Source organism: Hyla sarda, chromosome 9 (assembly GCF_029499605.1).
Source record: "Hyla sarda isolate aHylSar1 chromosome 9, aHylSar1.hap1, whole genome shotgun sequence".
NCBI lineage: Eukaryota > Metazoa > Chordata > Amphibia > Anura > Hylidae > Hyla > Hyla sarda.
This window is the reverse complement of record NC_079197.1, coordinates 85,791,466-85,807,724: the sequence shown is the minus strand read 5'-3', so window position 1 is coordinate 85,807,724 and position 16,259 is coordinate 85,791,466. Positions and strand designations below refer to the sequence as shown.

The window sequence follows — 16,259 nt, the reverse complement described above, 5'->3', positions numbered from 1 at the left end:
AGATCCATGGCTCAAACTTGATTTGCATTATTGAAGTTTTACTTTATGGGCCGTTTTCATATTCATTTCCTCTTAAGATGGACTGAATTTAAATTCTGACTAACCTATATAGATATATGATTCATCTCCACAAGCCTGTTACTGTTGTTACTAGGAGACATGCCTCAATTATACCAATTACTACTGTATATGTTCTTTTGTAATATAAAACTTTGTCAGTCTCGGCTTTTACTTTCTTTGCATGATGTGTCATTGTCATTGTTAGCAAATTTTTATTTTTTTCTTATTTTTTATGATACTTAAGAAGTTTTTGAAGTTGTGTGCATTTTACAAAGGGCTTGTCAAGGCTGAACGTTTAAAAAACTTTATTGACATTTTTGATTTGTTGTGTAAAAATCAACCAACATGCATTACGTAGGCATTTCTGTTTAGTCATATGCCATTTCCCACTCAAATCATCAGTTCTTTAGTCACTTTTGTTTAAAGGGGTATTCCAGTGGTTAAGATTTTTGGCTATATTGCATCTTCTTTTAATGTTAAGGTTTATGCAATTGACACGATGTTTGTGTAGCATGTGTCTTTTTTTCTTACCTGTTTGTGGGCCAGGAAGTTCTGTAGTTCTGCTTTGGATCCCTTACTGTCATCCAAGGCGTCGGCCATTTTAGGATTAGGCTGTGGACAATGTGTCAGGGCTTTTTTTTTCTCTGTTCTTTGTTTCCGTGACTGGGCGGCTTCTTTCACACCCAGCTTATGAATATGTAAGGTTTGCTAAGTTAGAGCTGGGGGGAGCGAAGTCAGAGCCCGGAGGATGCAGGTCTGCATGAGGGAAATAAGCCATGCCCCCCTCATCTCCCCCTGCCATAGGTCACAGGTCTGCATGAGAGAAATAAGCCAGAGCAGGGGGAGAGAGGACTTACAGCGCTCCAGATCTCCCCTCCCCCTTCTCTATCTTCAAAGGACTCAGGTCTGCACAGGAGAAAGAAGACAGAGAACATAAGAGGGAGGACGTACACTCCTCCTCATCTCCTCCCTGAGCTCTGTGTTCACTGAACGGGAGGATGACAAAGTTCAGGGCTGGGGATGTATAGACTGCAGGGGCTGAGGAATAAATCTCATACTGGGGATGATTTCTATGTGTGAAGGGGGGGGGGGGGGGGGACGACGACGACTCCTGAATGACACATGCTGGGAGTTGTAGTCCCTGTTATGTGTGTGTATGCTAGTGTTTCCCAACCAAGGAATGCTGGTAGTAGTAGTTTTGAAACACCTGGAGGCACCCTGGTTGGGAAACACTGGTGTATGCCCTATAGAGGTTTGGTGAACTAAAACCCCCAGGAGACTACAGAGGCAGCATGCTGGTGTTATACCACAGACTGAAGACTCCTGAACACATGCTGGGAGTTGTAGTCCATTTTGTGTGTATGCCAGTGTGTCCCAACCAGGGCTTATTTATATTAGTGTGCTGTGTATAAGGGGGCCGACGCGGGAAAATAGTTGGGTGGGTAAAGGGCGGAACAAAAAAAAAAAGGAGCCGCCCCAAACCAGCAAGGCATGTGGCATGCTGGGATTTGTAGTTTTCAGCACAGCAAGAATAGGGAATAGAAGCAAAGATAGGAAAACAAAGTGGGAAATAAAAAGACAACAAAGAACGGAAATAAAGTAGCCTAAACAACAAGAATAGAAATGAAACAAAACAAATAGGGTAAGTCACAAACGGAAAAACACGTTGACCACCGGAGTACCCCTTTAAAGCAGATGTAGTCTCCAGACTAACCTCTGTCTGCCTATGTACTGTTATGGCATAACCTTTAAGGTAAATTCTATAGGTAGGACTCTTCTCTACATGTCTACGTTCCCAACTGTGGTGGCCCATTGATTTCAGTAGCCATGATGTTATGATTCATATTCCCTTCGACATCACTACAAAAATAATGTATAGTTACCTAGATCTTCATGCCTGATAATCACGGGGGCTCCCACCAGAGACCCTTGTGATCAGTTATTGTAATGAAGACCCACAATATAAGGAGTGGGTTTTCCAAACAAGATACATTGTTCCCTTGCCACGGTGATTTGCCCTAAACTGGAACATGTTTTTAATATTATCTTTTTTTTATAATCACTGCAGAACTGCTCACTAGAGTAATCCCTAAGTGATATCCTATGTCAGAAGACTACAGCATTCTGTTTCATCTCAATAGATAAACACCATGCTGTTGCATTGCCTGACCTGCTTTCTGCTCTTGGGCTTGAGATGCTTGTATAAATCTTGCCTATGTGGCATTTCTGTAGAACATGCCCCCTCTCGTTGCTTGGCCTACAAAGGCAACCTGATTAGAAATTTTGTCTGCTGTAGCAGTACATATTCTTGTCGTTGCAGCCTCTTTTCCTAAGTACGGTATTTCTCATGTAGTGTTACCCATAGCAGAATGCTTAATATAATTGGGGTATTCCAGCCGCTGCTTCTTGATAAGATAGCAAGTTTTCTGATTAGACCACATAGGGTTTTCTCAAATGTACAATATCTAATTGGTAGAATATTCGTTGCCTGTGAACTTTGGGTAAAGAAATGCATAACTCTCGAGGAAAATGCCTCTTGCAAATTGTTACGTATTTGCATAAGCTATGGAAATAACTTGGAGCTATTTAAAGTGATCCTGCTGCTAAAAGCCTGTGTATTCTGTTCATTTCCAAGTGATCATTACAATAATTGTACATGAAGAAGGGTGACAATAACTATAAATGATACTTATTGATCTTCATTGGTCATGCAGCCATAAAATGTATCATTTCGGGTGGCACAATTGTTAAAGGTTGCTTGTCTTTATATTTTTCATTAGACGGTAAAGGGGTAGTCCAGTAAAAAAAAAAAAAAATAATAATTCTATAAAGATGCCTCCCTCACTCGTCTGCTTCCTCCAGTATTTCTGCTACTGGTCTCCACTCCTCTCTATATCCTGGGGTCAATTGGTCTCAACAGTGTCCCACCTCAGTCGGCTGAGCAGCATTCTAACATATTGACCCCCGGCACCTGGAAGTGGAGCACGATGGAGAATGGGATCAGTGGGGATCAGCGATACCAGGGACAGCGTGGGAGGTTAGTACAGTTGTTTTTCTTTTGCAGGCATGCTCAGGCACCCTGAGCATGTTTATAGAAAAAAGGAGTACCCCTTTAAAAAGCACCTGTTGGAGCAGTCAGTAGGTATCAACAATGCTCCTTACCAGTCTATGAGGAGTTTCTTACGGTGTTCAGGCTACCCAGTCATTATCTATGGTTTAAAAGTGTTCCATCTTAAAAAGTCAGAAAACAGGTTATATGGAAACAGAAGCATAGAACATTGTTGGCAGAAAAAGACCACTGGACCATCTGGTATGCCCTCATATAATTTCCTTTATTTTTATCTTACAATAGATATATGTTTATCCCAAGCAGGTTTACGCTCAGTTACTGGGGATTTACCAACCACATCTGATGGAAGTCTGTTTCCAGCATCTGGTACACTTTCAGTAAAATAATATTTCCTCACATTGCTTTTGATCTTCCCCCCAACTAACCTCTTGGCAACAGCTGGATGCACACTATGGGTTGCATCACTGCTGCGGATCCATTACGTGTGACCCTACCCTTGCTCTAAAAGCTTGGCATTTCAGTGAAATCATAGTTTAAAACAGCCACCAGCACCTTGTTTGTTGGGGCAGTTACCAGGGCTGCTGGATGCCCCGCTGGCCCTAAGTGACGCGTCTTTCATGATACACAGTTAGGGAGAGACAAGTCATTTAGGGCCATTTATTTAATTTTCGGAAATACCCAAAATGCAGATGGATGCAATGCAGAGTCTGAGAGGTTTGTCTACGTTTCTAAAGGATGGCCCTTCAGCTAGGGCTTTGACTGGTCATTAGTGCACAGTGGTGAATGAGAAGTCACATGACTTTTATATAAATAGGAAGCTGTAAAGAGGGCTGAGTGGGGACGGGGCCTCTAATGTTGATTAGTAGGGATTTTTATGAAACTCATTAGCAAAAAAGAATACTAGCCATGACATATACCTTTATGATATGTTTCCAAAATGATTGGCTTAGACACATAGAAAAAAACAGAAGCTTCTTGACATCATGATGTGGACTCCCACATGACAACGTGACTTAGACCTATTGCTTTTTCTCTTCTGAATCATGTTCACAATCCCCCCTTTAGTTCTTTACTTACCACCCCCTTGCCCCTCTCACACATTCTCCTTCTCACTCTTTGCCCAAGCACTCCTCCCTTGCTGATATAAAGAGATGCTCTATATGCACTGCAGCAGCTTCATCCATCTTATCATACCCACTGTTGCCTTGAAAAAAGGATTAATCGCCATCCTTGGTCCCAGCTCTCTGATTGACAGCTAAATCCCTATGCCTCCTGCTTAGCATGCGTCCAGCCCGCCTTGCATGACACTGCCACTGCCTCTCCTCACAGAGCCGCAGCAGCACAAGAAGCAGCTTCCAAATCTGTGGAGGGCTCATCTCATGCACAGCCCTATCTGCACGGAATCCAATTAAAACACAGGAGAGACACTGAGACACAAGCAGCTCGACTCTCTTCTTTTTCCTTCTGCTAATGATTTCTGCGCTTTCCAGTCCCAGCTGATGCCCCCCTTTTCTTCACTCAATAAGTGCTTTTAGCAAAGGCGTAAAATAAAAAAGAGAGAAAATTAAGATTAAAAAGGGGGAAACAGATAACGGTGAAGGAGGAAAGAGAAGCCTTATGCCCCCCTTCTACTCTAACATGTTGGATGTATGGACAGTTTTGCAGAGCAAAGGTTGACACCTCGAAACCTTCCAGCCCCCCACCTCGACAATTACAATGTATTGCACTGCACTATGACCTTGGATGTCCAAACTGTGGTGGTGTTTGCAGTGATCGTGGTCTTGCTGCTGGTGAACGTGATTCTTATGTTTTTCTTGGGCACTCGGTAAACGGATTTCTCCCTCTGAGCTGTCGGCAGGAGCCTGCAAGAGAAAGAGAGCACAATACAGTACCCAGCTCGCAATGCCATCCAGCTTCATCATGGACTCACTGTGATATGTATGACGTTGCTATATTATTTCTGCCTAAATCTTTTTTTGTGTGTCATATTAAACCCTTCCACTGCCGGGTGTCGGGGGAGGATGGGTGTGTGTGTGTGTGTGCGTGCGTGGGGCGGGGGGTTGCTTGTAACGCATTGGCCAGAAAAAGCATGTTACCCCATCGACGTTGAGGGTTAAGACATCCTAGCAGTGTAATCCCTCAGTGTTCTGTCTTAGATGTGTATAAATAGGAATGAAGTCTGTAGAACCATAATGGAAATCATTGGCATTCTCATCTTTCCCTTTCATATTTAATCTTTCCCTAGATAAGCACATTTCCTTCAGCAGTGGGTGACAAATCTCTGCTTAGATTGTCACAATTTGCTTTCAAGTCAATGTATTCATGAGTGTCTCTCTTCCACCAGTACATGTACCAATGCAAGAATACTATCCTGAAAGGGGGGTATACTTCTAGATAACTACAATGTGTTAATGGCAATATATATGGACAGTCCTAATGCAGTATAATGCAAAAAAAAAAAAAAAAAAAGTTATACATGACAGGAAACAATAATCTCCTAATAGGGAGGGGGCACAGAAAATGCTAATGTAGCAGGCTGCATAGAAGGAGTGACAGGATACGTAGCACGGTTGACATTCTTTGTGCATTATAATTGAGTTTGTAACTTGGTACCAGATGTAAGATGTGAGGTTTTACATAGGACTGCAGATAAATGTACTGTATTATCTAGACCAGTGCACAAACAGTTAAAAGAAGACAGCGTATGCAGTAAATTGGCCTGAATGTTAAGCAAGTCAATGAATAAGACTAGGTTCTCTTGATAAGGGGCTATGCGTTTTATCAGCCAGAGGTGATTGGATCTACAATTGGGTTTTTATTTAGAAAAGCGATGCAGACCATTATCTTTGCTCAGTATACAGCGGGGCTACACTAGATCTGTGACTGGAATCCACAATGCAAGGTTTAGCAGCCCCTCAGCTATTCTATCCTCTGTGCATGAATTCCTATGTGTTAATGCATAGATGTTATAAGCGGCATTTTACCCAGGACTGGCTTTACGCTAGAGTCTTCTATTGACATGGTAATAATGCTTTGGCCACCATTGCTGGTTGCTACTGTGTGTCTCATTCTATTTATCTCCAAGTTGCCATTGACAGTGCAGGAAAAGTTTTGGGTGCCATAAATAGCAGCCTTCATTTGGTACAAGTGATTATCTGCATTTAGGAAAAGTAGAAATCATGATATATGAATATTTATGGATCGGAAGAGATAATTAAAGCCTCACAATTCATCTGAATACAGAAATCATTGGATTATTTCACTAGATTAGTTTTTATAGCAAAAAGGTCAAGGTACTCACAGGTAAGATTGACTTGTTTTTATAGTTATTATTATTATTATTATTAGTGGTAGTAGTATTTTTACATGTTATTAGTTGATTTAATTATTTTTGTCTCAATGTTATCTGTTACATAAATATAACATTTTTAGGTATGTGATGTCTAGATATGTAAATGTAGACAGACGCTACATATATGTTTATTTTATAATAATAATAATAATGATAGATAGATAGATAGTGTATTAAACTGATAGATAGACTGAACAAAAAGAGAGAGATAAATCATAAATATTTGATACTTAGGGTATGAAATTGCAATATATAGATACATTATTATAGATGAATGAATAATGAAAAATAGATTAGATAAATAGCTAAATAGATAGATAAAGCAGAGCTGATTTTGCCATACATCTTTGTGGGGTTGAGTTGTCTGTAACATGCTAACCCTGTGAGTTAGGATTTACTGCAGTAAACACTAAAGCACTATGGGAAAGATTTGCTAATCCAGTTTAATACTTAGCATAAACATACTATAGTGCAATTGCAGTCAGAAGATGCACCAGATTTATTACATTGGTTCAAGCTAATAAATCTGTGTCTAACTTTATACTACTTATCGGTAGATTGATTTTTCTTTGTATAGTGTTGGCACCTCTTGTCACGTTTCCATCTTTCCACTAAAGCTCACCTCTTTAGATGTAAGACATACCCCTCTTGCGGTATTAGACTGGCCCCCATGGTACCCGTGGGATCCCCTTGTAAGCCCTAGATCTGACACACCATCACTAGACATTTGCAGCTGGAGCCAACCTTTTCTTACTAGGGTCTATTCCTTTACGGGATGATCATTAATAATCTATTACATCTTATTGATATTCTGTCCTGTATGTACAATGAGAACAACAAAGATTATCATTCAATTATAGGTGAATGTGACTTGTTCTGCATAGATGAAAGGTGTTTGTTGAAATTGAGATTTTGGATTTTGGCAAGCATTGGACTATTAGGACTACTGTGAGATGCACCCCCTGAGTTTTATCCTTGGCCTTACATAGCAGACATTTTATCCAGACTAGACATAAATCTATGTATGTTGTTAAGGATAAAATCAATCAAGTCCAGTAAATGGGAACTGATTTTTATGGCTGTGCTCAATGGAGTGCTGAGACAAGTTTATTTATGACATGTCATATGCTTAGACAGAAAAATATTGCTTAGTATTATTGTAATGTGGTGATCACTATGCTTTGCCTTTGTCATGGCAACTAAAGGAAGTTTGCTTGTATCATAGTAGAGCTGAATTTGTCAAATGTAGTAGAGATCTGTTTGTTTTTTGGCCCACATTAGTATGTGTGTGTACTGTGGTTATACATATTACTGCAGGTAAACCTAATGAGATATGCAAAAACATTACAGCAACAAAGAGTTAGATTCTGAAAATAGAATGCTAGCTACGTCTCCATTGGATGATGGACTTTAGATGTTAGCATGACTATTCGTAGTATATTCACCCTTGTGGCCTTGAAATTGTATTTCCTGTTCAAATTATAAATTGGACAGTCCAGGGGTCCACAATATATCTGTAATAATGCTGCATTCAGGATAGTGTGGAATATAAAAGTTCTCCCCCACTCATCATTGATGGTGTACCCGTTTTTGCACCCATCTGGAAACTAGGCATTCCTGCAAACTGATGCAATGAGTCAAGTTGTCTAGTGAACCATACTAGACTCCAGCACTTTAATAAGTTGCCAGCTACCTGATCTGAAAAATGTTCCGAAAAATCATAATCAACCGCATCTCCCCTTGTTACATGGTGTTCTCTGTGAGTCAGATTGCGGCAAGATGGATTCAATATTTTAACTGCTTTGAAACCAGAAAGCCCCATGATGCTCGGCAAAACGAGGCTGTGGGCCACAATGAGAACACAGTTCATTGCCTCCAATTTATCCATCTAAATGATTCTATTAATGTATTGATAATGTAAATGATTCACAGTCATAGACTGTACAATATATCCCAAATTATATCTCAACAACTAAAATGCAGTGCTCCAGTTAAGATCCAGTAAGCCTGAAGCATTTGATATGACTGTAGCATCACTGCAGACATCTATGAGTATTTCTCTGTGAATATAGAAATGTTTGCTTGCATCTCAATTGAACATGGCTGAGATTAATCCAGATTTGACCTTTACTGTATTCCAGGCAAGGACAATGGAAATTTAACATTGTTGTAGTCATAGTCTCCAGGTCAACTAATGTACTAAAGGGTTACTCCACCCCTAAACATCTTATCCCCTTTCCAAAAGATAGGGGATAAAATGTCTGATCGCGGGGGTCCTGCCGCTGGATCTCCCTGCTGCACCCAGCGTTCATTTAGAGCATCGGGTGCAGAGCCGAAGATGGCAGCCACACCCCCTTCCATAGACTTGCATTGAGGGGGCATGGCCGTGATGTCACAAGTGGGGGCGTGACTTTGACTTCATGAGCCTCCGTCCTGCATAGTCAGTCAAAATTAGCTCCAAGCATTGGATCTCTGCAGTGCTGCAGCCAAGATCACGGGGGTCCCCAGCAGCGGGACCCTAGCGATCAGGCATCTTATAAGATGTCTAGGGGCAGAGTACCCCTTTAAGGCCTTGTATCCACTTAACCAGTATTGATGCTATATGAATGACAGCAATGTATAATATCCATACTGACATGGATTCACTGCACTACATGTAACATTCTTACATATGTTTTTTTTATTAACTACTCTTTATCAAGCTACTTCATAAATTTATAGAGAGTAGTACTCACAGCATCCATTGTCTCTAGGGTCGACCATAATTCAATTTCAGTAACTCCTTTATATGCATACTATACTTTCTCTAGGGCAGATTGCATAGGGTGGCATGGCTAGAGCGCGCCTTAAGATTTAATCAGGCATGCTGGGCGCACGTTTCCATCTCTTCTTATGATTCACAACATGATATATAGTATAGTTGAGTTTCATTGTTATTGCAAGGAGTCTGTAACATACGGCTATGGTAAAACATACTTTATCTTACATGGAAAATACATGAATTCCACATCCAATTGATTTCAATGTGAATTTGAACCATAGTTCACACAGTGCAGATGATTTGCAAATTTGAAATGCAGAAAAAGAATGACAAGTCAATGATTTGATGCTGAATCCATAAGGATTTTACACAGTACAGGGTAGACTGGAGGCAGTTTAGCCCTACTAAATGGGGCTACCCTGTGTCCAAAATCATGGCCGAAGCAACAATACACAAGCTGCCTTGGAATTTTGCAACACCCCCCCCCCCCTCCCCAACTGATTTGGATAAAAAAAAATTGTCATGTGAACATACTGTAAAAGACTAAAGATCAACGTTTCTTAAACCTGCTCTCTGTATTTAAGTAGTGAGGGCAGGGTTCACTATTAGGCATGGGCACCTTTGAAAATCTTTGAAAGTTGAGCAACTATGTAAATGCATTGCTTTATATTTCTTGCATCGAAAAGACCAACTTTGCATTCACAGTTCTGCTGGTTGTCACTGGAAACAGTCAACAAGCTTGATGTCTGGCCCAGTTTTAACAGTTTAATGAACTTTGGGGCTGTTTGCTTCTACTTCCGCAGTTACCTACAGAGTGGTAAATGCAATTCTAGAAGATTTCATCTCTGAGGCATCTGAAGGTTTCGAATGAAACTCTGATTTATAGACATGAATTAGTAAAGAATAACTTTGACATTTCCTTTACAGTGAAAGGAGTTTTAGCTTATAGATATCTTTGAATAGTATTGTTTTTTTAGACCATATCTAGTAATAGCTCCTGCCATTTGTTGGTATGTGGCAAAAACCATATTCCATGGCGTTGTTTTCAAATACACAACGGAACACATTTATAAAACACATGCACATGTGCCATATTTATAAAGTATGGTTATCATTTTTTGCCAGTTGTGGTGCACAGAAGGAGGATTGGAGTGGTAGTCAGACTAGCTGGGAGTAATAGCTACTTGGTAGAAATAAATGGTGATGTCATGTTGCAGAGTGGTTTCGCTAACCTAAAAATCCGCAATGAGCCCAAGCAACCATTTTACCAAGTGGGTTATACCAGTGGTATTATGTGCAAAAATAAGAAATCCAGACACATTTATTTTGCTATAAGTTGAATTTTACTTAATGTTCGCTGCAAATCCAAACAAAGACAGTCTTTATAACACACAGTTGGTCACTGTCTCTCTAAGAATGCTGTTATTGCAAATGTTGCATTGTTCAATGGCTCTGATGCGTTTTTTGCACTTGTTATTGGTTTTGCTAGTGCTTTACTCACAGTTTTGCAGCATGATACCCTATGTGCAGGGCATACGCTGAATAAACATTTTGTGATATGAATATGCAGGACTACCTCTGACTCTAAGTCCACAAAGAGATTAGTATTTTATTAAAAGGGTCCTTGCTCAGCTGGTTCCCCACTTCTGACTAGCATATGCTACTTTTCGGAGTTGGAAACAGGAAACTTAACCCCTTAAGGACTCAAGGTTTTAGCGTTTTTGCATTTTCATTTTTTTTCTCATCACCTTCTAAAAATCATGACGCTTTCAGTTTTGCACATAAAATTCCATTTGTGGATTATTTTTTGCGCCACGAATTCTTCTTTGCAGTGACAAAAATCCACGGCAAAACGGAAAAAAAATTCATTGTGCGACAAAAGTTAAGAAAAAATGTCATTTTGTGACTTTTGGGGGCTTCAGTTTCTACGCAGTACATTTTTAGGTAAAAATTACAACTTATCCTTAGGTTGGATTTAGGTTGGATTTTGTCGTACTTCAGAAAAAAATCATGACTACATGCAGGAAAATGTATACGTTAAAAATTCTCATCTTCTAACCCCTTCTAACCCATAAACCAACACCTTCTGAACCAGTGGGACCAGGCTTTAAACACCGGGACCGGGCGTAGGGCGTACATGTATGCCCTACGTCCATAACAGGTTAAAGAATAAAGCCCTCACACCGTGGACTGGAGATAACCTTTTGGATAAAATCCTTTAAAATGTTGCACAGTACCATGTTCACTTGGCAAGCAACCCAGAGCTGTCTCAGGTTGGACGGTTCAACATAAACAGTGTTGGTTCTAGCTTTAATCAGGATTAAGCTTAAGCAGGTCCTTGCAGAGGCCTGAACTGAAACTGGTCGGTACTCTCACTAGGTGTATACACTTTTCTCTGGCTACCTACTTAGCAAGAGCAGAGCTGTAAGAGATGTTCACTCTTCTCAGGATAGAGCCAGATCCTACCTTGTATTTGGGTCTAGCCCCATGGAAGAGGAGGTTGACTAGGGAACTCCTCTCTCAGCCTTTCCAGAAGTTTCTGCATAGAAACTAGCTGGTGAGTGTAATATCCCAATGCTTTAATTGCAGTGAAGTATACAAAATAACAGTTATACAGGTGAACTCACAATATCCCAGCACACAGATTTAGGCAGTTAGCAGGAGATTATTCAGCTACATGACTACTTCACATATTTGAAGCTGGAAAACTGCACAGCAGTATTCTGTTTGGGACATGGTTTATTTTTGCAGTCTTACGCTATTTTGTAGTTGTGACATGTTTTATGTGTGCAACATTTTAGCTTTCAGAGAACAATCTCTAACATATAGAACCACATTTTTCCATTACACCATGATGGAGTCATCTCAAGGAACTGGACAACTTATCAGGTCATGCAGAATACACCTGTGGAAAATACATGGTCTAATACCATTTTTTTTAATAACACTGGCTATCTAATAATACATCTCGGGGTGGAGATCCAGTGTTGGTTCTAAGATTTTTTCCAAGGAGATGTGTTTGGCATCTCTCCCCTCGCTGAAACCTGTTGCCATGACAATTTGCATCTCCCTATAGATGCTGCAACACAAGGTAGCTCAGGAAGTGTTCCCAGCATCTGCACAGGGGAGTATAGAATGCAGCAGATCTGCCGTTTCAGGGTTCACCTCAATTCCTGGGCTTGTAAGCAGGTCTTGGTGTTAAATAGTATTCTATTGTTGTTTCATTTGAACATTTTTGCTATATTGTAATTGTAATATTGCAATAAGAAGCAAAGGTAATTGTAGAGATAATATAAAGAGATAAAATGGAGAGTAGAAAGCAAGAGTAACATTATAGATTAAATCGATTGTGACTAGATAATTTGACTTCTTATGTTGCGGCTCCATTATATTGTTGTTTGGGGGCTTTATAATCACTTTATAACAGTATAGAATGTGTCATCAGAAAATAAGTTATTGTTTCAATAAAGTCATATGTTAAACATATTTTTTAAAGAAATGTTGGTGATGCTTTTTTTATATTCATATTCATACTATATTCTTTTTTTTTTTTTTTTTTTTATAATCCTGAAATCTTAGTTTTCATTCTGGCCACTAAACCTAATAATAAGCTAAGACTTCCTGTTTTGTAGAAAAAACTTTTTAGAAGTCTCCTTTTAGAAGTCTTCCTTATCATCACAGACAGGAATGCAGAGAAATGTGACACCACTACATAGATGAGACAGGAGCAGGCATTCATGATAGGCAATGGCAACAGTGCCCCTCCTTCCCCTTCCTGTACAATTACTTCTGCACAGGTCATAGAGCATGCCTAAAAAACTGTTCCATAGAAGTGAATAGGGTCAGCTCTGGTCTATTCTTATGCCCATGGGGCTTGCTGCAATGCATATTTTTAAATGCTTGTAACAGAGCAGAGTTATGGCAGTATGGCTGCCCTAATAATAAAAAAAAAACAGAACAGAAAATAGAAATAGATTAGAAAAGAAACAAATGCAGAATATAAAAACATATTAGTATTAAATATTCAGTATTTGGCTCTGATCAGTAATAATAAAAGAAATCTGACACAGGTGACACATGCCCTTAGAAGAAAGGTAAACCAGTAGGAAGAAAGCCAGCATTGACTAGAGCAAACTGCTTTATCTCCAAGTATTAAACAGTTTCCTGAAATGACAGATTTATTTAACTGTGGTTCCCAGTTCCAGTTTTATTTAGCATGTCGGAGAATGCTATGAGTGGGGGCTCCATAAAGAAAGGAATTCCCACCCTTGGTCATCAGCCTGCCTTCAGATCACCATAAATCTCCTCATAAATGGAAATGGGTGATCAGTAAATGCTATTGTTTTAGTAGTGAGATGGTTGAGAATTCAATGTGATTTCATTTTGTTAATAATTTGTTTTGTTTATCCCCAACAATTTTCTATAAAAATGGAATTCAAAATGTTTGTTAAACTTTTTGAACTGAAAACAAGAGGCTCAAAATCCCTGTTCTTTCACTAGAGAGTAGAGCACCCATGCTTGGTTCCTCTCCCTAGAACTTAATAAGATCTTTAAAATAGTGTACATTTGGCTGATTTTGACAGTCCCTTTCCCAATATGCCCACTCTTCTGTTTCCGATGGTCTTATTGATCTCTATAGTGAAGAACAGTGCATACTTATCCTGCTTCATAGGTGAGAACAATCCCCTATTAATCCACAGTCACTTTTCCATATTCCATTACATCATTTGCTGTAAGATTCACTGCAGGACAGTAATGTATGTACAGAACAAGACAGCATTGTCTAATGATGCGGGTGGCATAGCAGTGTAAGACCTTCCTAAAATGTATGGCTTCTGTATTGTTTAAAGTACATTGTGCAGTGAGATAGGTTGAACAATTCTGTCTTTGTTGGTTGATGTTTTATGAAAACGAACACAATTTTTCATTCAATATCATTGTGCATTTCAATTATTTCTGGAAAGTTTTCAACAATGCGAGTCTGTTCAGCATCATAAGAAGCCATAACATTGACTGGTCAGTGTAGAGCCACAACAGTATGCAATGCCTCCACATGGCCGACATTTCATTGTCTATATCATGTCTTCAGGGAACATTTTTGTAGAAAAATACCTGAGGTCTTATTTGCTTATTTATATAGGCACCTGCACATCCTGCCTGCTGGGAAAGAATGAAGACATAATGAATCTTGAAAGAGACATCCATATGTTCTGACTTTATTAGTATTGCTTGAACAAAAAAAAGGAAGCATACATTAAACATATGTAGTGTCAGACGGGGGTTTCTTTGGGACACCACAGGAAAAGATTTTATGGCCCCACCTTCCAACAATACAGAACATGTGCACACATTGGGGGGTTATTTACTTAGATTGGCTGATTTGGCTGATTCACCTAGGACCTTTTAATGAACCAGGTGTTGCTGCTCATGTCCTGCACGCCGCACTTTGTAATCTCCAAGTTTTTGTAGATTTCAGCTGCAATATATGCCATATCTCTGGCGTATATTGTAATAAATTAGATGAGAGATTAGGGCACACCCCTCGTTTACACCAGGCCACACCTTTTAAAATACAGGTGCAAGGGGCATAAAAGTGCAAAAAGTTGCACATTTTTGCACAAACGAGGACTTGTGCAAAAAATATTTTATGCCTAAAAATATTTTATATCGGGTAATGAGAAGTGCAGCCCTAAGCTCTAACCAACCTCTGTCCATGCCTTTTGGAGTGCTCCCCAAAGTTAGGGGATTAGGGAAGGTTTAGTTTAATATAAGTACTCTTTAACAGAGTTAGTGGTGCAGTGCAGAAACGGTAAGAAAAAGAGTAGTCAGAAAAGAAACAAAGAATAAATGCAAGTAAACCAAGAGATACAATCATAAAGTCAGTAACAAGGAGGGATTCAATATTCCAGTCAAGGAACATTGAAGTGAGGGGAGTGCAAATAGGCCACAGTAGAGCGGTGTGGCCAGCAGGACTGAATGCTATTGGACCTGACTCCATACCCTCTTATAGGTCCAGGCAAGTCTCAGCTGCGGAACGCCTGCTGTGTAACAGGAATAAACAGGCATTCCGGAACCCAGGAGAGGCTTGGGTGTGATAAAGAATGCGTAGAAGCTTCATATATCATCATCTATGGTCTAAATAGTTATTGCTTATGGTGTAAACTGTTATCACTGTGCTGCTGCTCTGTTAAGAAAGTGAAGTGTAAGAACTCATGGTCTTGGACCCATCTATAGAGGTTCCTTTGTTCTAAAACCCCAATTGTAAGGACTGCATTATTCCACAGCCATTAATATCAATCCTTCATTCGTAAGGCCTTGATTTGTTGCTGGGTTGGTGTTACGCCTAGCGCTCCGGGTCCCCGCTCCTCCCCGGAGCGCTCACGGCGCCTTTCTCCCTGCAGCTCCCCGGTCAGCGCTGACCGGGAGCGCTGCCCTGTCATGGCCGTTGGGGATGCGATTCGCACAGCGGGACGCGCCCGCTCGCGAATCGCATCCCAGGTCACTTACCCGTTCCCGTCTCCTGCGGTCATGTGCTGGCGCGCGCGGCTCCGCTCTCTAGGGCGCGCGCGCGCCAGCTCCCTGAGACTTAAAGGGCCAGTGCACCAATGATTGGTGCCTGGCCCAATTAGCTTAATTGGTTCCCATCTGTTTCCTGGCTATATCTAGTCTACTCCCTTGCACTTCCTTGCCGGATCTTGTTGCCCTAGAGCCTAGTGAAAGCGTTTTTGTGTGTTTATACCCTGTGTACCAGAACTTTGCTATCTCCCCTGACTACGAACCTTGCCGCCTGCCCCCGACCTTCTGCTACGTCCGACTTTGCTTCTGCCTACTCCCTTGTACCTCGCCTATCTTCAGCAGCCAGAGAGGTGAGCCGTTGCTAGTGGATACGACCTGGTCACTACCGCCGCAGCAAGACCATCCCGCTTTGCGGCGGGCTCTGGTGAAAACCTGTAGTGTCTTAGAACCGGTCCACTAGCACGGTCCTCGCTATCCCTCTCTGGCACAGAGGATCCACC

General features: G+C 40.6%; 2 protein-coding genes across 5 annotated transcripts in view; both read left to right on the top strand.

The window, feature by feature from the left end:
* Positions 1 to 16,259, top strand: part of ARHGEF9 (Cdc42 guanine nucleotide exchange factor 9) — a 356,509-nt gene that overhangs the window by 113,284 nt on the left and 226,966 nt on the right. The gene's annotated exons all lie outside the window — the stretch shown is intronic.
* Positions 4,283 to 4,959, top strand: LOC130291389 (uncharacterized). Its single transcript, XM_056540088.1, has one exon. It carries the CDS (start codon positions 4,780 to 4,782, stop codon positions 4,957 to 4,959), a length of 180 nt encoding a protein of 59 aa, XP_056396063.1. The 5' UTR covers positions 4,283 to 4,779.